The 3,772-nt window shown below is 37.9% G+C and overlaps 1 protein-coding gene across 1 annotated transcript; it reads right to left on the bottom strand.

Annotated features, from left to right (window-relative positions):
- Window positions 1-21: 21 nt before the first annotated feature.
- Window positions 22-1,835, bottom strand: LOC112463783 (cilia- and flagella-associated protein 251-like; the record flags this gene model as incomplete). Its single annotated transcript, XM_025030354.1, has 4 exons — window positions 1,651-1,835; window positions 830-1,019; window positions 574-628; window positions 22-182 (listed from the first exon to the last, which is right to left on the bottom strand). Coding segments are annotated over exons 1-4 (591 nt in total), but the record flags the coding sequence as incomplete, so codon positions are not given.
- Between the last annotated feature and the right edge of the window lie 1,937 nt (window positions 1,836-3,772).

Here is a 3,772-nt window from a genome sequence, read left to right as displayed (position 1 = left end):
TTTGGCCACCCCCGTAGCCACCCATGTGGCCACCTCTCTGGCCACCCCTGTAGCCTCGATGTCCTCGCCCTGCTCCTCTCCAGCTTCCTCCTCCTCCTCTCCAGTTTCCTCCTCCTCTTGTCCCTCTCCAGCTTCTCTGCCCTCCTCTACCCCTCGCTCGCCGCGCTCTTGAGAGATAATAACTACACGGAAATGTAACAATCAAAGCAATAGATTACTTAACTAAATAGCAATGACTTTAAAAAGAAAGGGTGTAAAAATCGCCATTTTGTGCTCTTAACGGAAACCTGTAAAACACACTTTGCTACAGGTGAGGTTGAAAAAGTAGGAAATAATCTTTTCACCAGGAAACTGCGGGAATTATTTTAGAAGCGATAATGAATGTCTTTAAAATGTGTGTCAAAATAGCTGTGTTTGAGCAGTTTAACAAGCATTACATTTCCATTTAATGAATTTTACACCACTCAAAAAGTACTAGGCAAATAAAAATATATAGACAAAAGTTGTTGAAATTATTTAGTAGAGAAAGATGATGCACTACAAAATAAGAGAATTCCCATTTAAAAAATTTACTTCGAGCTCTACTGGGCCTAACAAATGGAAATGCAGTTAAACCGCTTAAACACAGCTATTTTGACACACATTTTAAAGACATTTATCGCTTCTAAAATATTTCCCTCAATTACCTGGTGAAAAATTATTATTTCTTTCTTCTTTCAGCCTAAAAAAGGATAGCAAAGCGTGTTTTACAGGTTTCTGTTAAGGGCACAAAATGGTGACTTTTACATCCCCTTTTTTAAGTAATTGTAATGTGGTAAATGTAACTTACATCTGGTTTCTTTCGTCCAGTCTCCGTCCTCCTCTTTGTTGTCTTTTTTTTCTGCCCTTTATTTTCTTTATTTTCCTCTCCCTCTGTCTCATCCTCATCTTCATCCTCATCCTTTTCTGAAATATTCATTTCTTCTCTATTTCTTTCTTTGGCTACGTGTTTCTTTCTGTCTCGTTCCTTTCTCCGTTTCCTAAATCATTTATATTTATAATAAACAAAATTACATGAATTGTGTTGCTACAACTATACAGATTGAATCAGGACCTGTGCAACAAACTCTGAGGAACAATAGATCTCGCAGAAAAAATCATTTTTTGTCAAACAACCCCTATACGCGTCGTTTAGGAGTTACAACCGCGCAGACAAGACTTAGGTGACATTTATTACAATTATGAGATGTATCATTTATTTATTGTTTCAAGTACATTTGAGACAGTTTACAAGTTTTCAAAGTGTCCACTCTGAACCTGATTGTATTCTGCGCTACAGTTGGTTGCAACATGATCTCAAATGTTCGCTAGAGTCCGACAATCAATGTTACGATGGTGTCATGAATGCAATCAAGATAGATACTTTAAACGTAAACTTCTGTAAACTGTCTGCAAGTGTACTTGAAACAATAAATAAATAATTACTCATAATTGTATTAAATGTTACTTAAGACCTGTCTGCGCGGAGTTCCTAAATGACGCGTCAAAGAACATGGGTTGCTTGACAAAAAAAATAATCATTTCTGCGCGACTTATCGTTCCTCAGAGTTTATTGCAGAGGTCACCCTGCATATGTAATTTTATAATCTAAAAATAAAGCAGTATACTAACTTCTCCTTCTCCTGTTTTTCTTTGGCTGCCTGTTCTTCTTTCTTCTTTCTCTGTCTATCTATATGTCTCCTCAAATCGTCATTTTCCTTTTCTCTGTCTCGATCTCCCTTCTTCTTATTATCTCTCGATCCCGACGGGGATCGATTCCTCTGCGGAAGCAGCGCAAGTTTCTCCAAGTCGTTCATCGCTTTTTTTTCGCTCTGTTTCATACACAATGTATACATTAATAAAGAAACGGTGAAAGATTTTATAAATGTTTTCTAGTATTAAAAAAATGCAAAGGATAGTAAACGCTTAAAGTCGATTCAGACGTAACTGTGTCGTGTCCGTACCGTGACTGTACCGTGCAAGAACAAAAAGATTAGTCAATAAAGATAATAAGATTTACATAGAAATGTTTATATGTAACCGTGACCAATGCCGGCCCGTCTGTATTCATGGCTGCACGGTTGCCATGATCGGCGAGGTTATTTTTATTACAAATACGGCTCAAGCCGGTACGACGGTGTTTTCATCGGAAACGTGTTCGAACGTAAACGTCGTACTGTGCGAGCCGTATTTGTAAAAATAACGTCGCTGATCATGGTGACCGTGAGCCATGAATACGGACCAGCCGGCACTGGTACTGTCACAATTACATATAAATATTTCTATGTAAATCTTATCGTCTTTATTAACTAATCTTTCTGTCCGTGCACGGTACAGTCACGGTAGTCACGGTACGGTCACGGTACCGGCATGTCACAATTATGTCTGAATTGACCATAATACTCACATGTCTCCTCACGTGCGCAGCGCAACAATGGATTGTCTCTCGATTGTGACGACTTCGATACGTGTATCGCGCGCTCTGGCGGCGCTTTCTAAAACACACATGACGGAGACACATGTCGGAGACACATGTCGGATACGCATGTGCGCCCCTCAACCAATCACGTTCTTTGTCTCTGCGTGACGGCCATTTTCTTTATCTTTGCGATACGGCCATTTTCTTTATTGCGATACGGCCATTTTCTCTACGCCTGTTATTGGCGGTTATCACCGACCAATCAGAAAGGTCGCGAGTGCGAGTCAATCTATTATGCGTTTATGGATTGATCGCCATCTGAAGATCGAGTGAAGCGAAAGTTTAAGTTAGTGAATTCAGTGAATTTAGTGAATTCGATTGATTTCAAGGATAGGCGAGAAGAGGAAAAGTTCAGAGGAAGTATTCAAGGAGTAAGTTCTATTATTTTTCACTTAAAATACTTGAAAAAATATTATTTTATTGTACATTTATAATGAATGTGGCATACATTTTTAGGTTAACTTTTTTGTCGGTTATACGAGTACCCCAAAATTACCGATTGTGCTTTCAGATTCTGTAGAATGAATAAAAACGTTTATACGAAAACGTCGAATATAATGCTTGTTAAAGGAAAGGCATTCAAAGTCGACCAAACAATTTGAGAAAATTTAGTACGCTCAGGCATGGTATATCGCACAGCAGTAAACGTATCATTACGTACTGCACACACTTTTCAGTGGTCAGATTAGTTGCACATTCGAGACGATTTTGGAAAGATACGCCTACTTCTCTCCCCTTGTCGCTCTGCTCGGTCGGCAAGCCCTACAAGTGACCGAGCGTGGCCGAGCGGAGAGGCAAGGGGACAGAAGTAGGCGTAGCTCTCAAAAATCGCCTTGAATGTGCAACTAATTGCGGTCACTTTTTCAAGGTTTTTATCCGTTATTTATCTGTAATGTACTATACATACAGATTAATGTCAGCATAATTACGGATTATTACTTGCATATTGACGAACTTATTAGATATTTCTGCATACAAGATTATAAGAAAATTACTTTGAAGTTTTATCTTATTTATCTGAGATTGTTTGCTGTACATAAAGATTAATGTCAATATAGTTTTGGTATATACGTATTGATTGATATTCCATAAATATGCTGACATTAACCTTAATGTATAGCAAACAATTACAGATAAATAAGATACAGCTTTAAATTAATTTTCTCATTATTGTATGAGAAATTATGTGAATGTCTAAAAACTGTCAATATACAAGTATTCATTAATATTCCGTCATTGTGCTGACATTAATCCTTATGTATAGTAAATTATGGA

This window comes from Temnothorax curvispinosus, unplaced genomic scaffold (genome assembly GCF_003070985.1).
Source record: "Temnothorax curvispinosus isolate PA1 unplaced genomic scaffold, ASM307098v1 QBEX01013656.1, whole genome shotgun sequence".
Lineage (NCBI taxonomy): Eukaryota > Metazoa > Arthropoda > Insecta > Hymenoptera > Formicidae > Temnothorax > Temnothorax curvispinosus.
The sequence above is the reverse complement of the archived record's forward strand: the minus strand, read 5'-3'. Positions and strand labels throughout refer to the sequence as shown.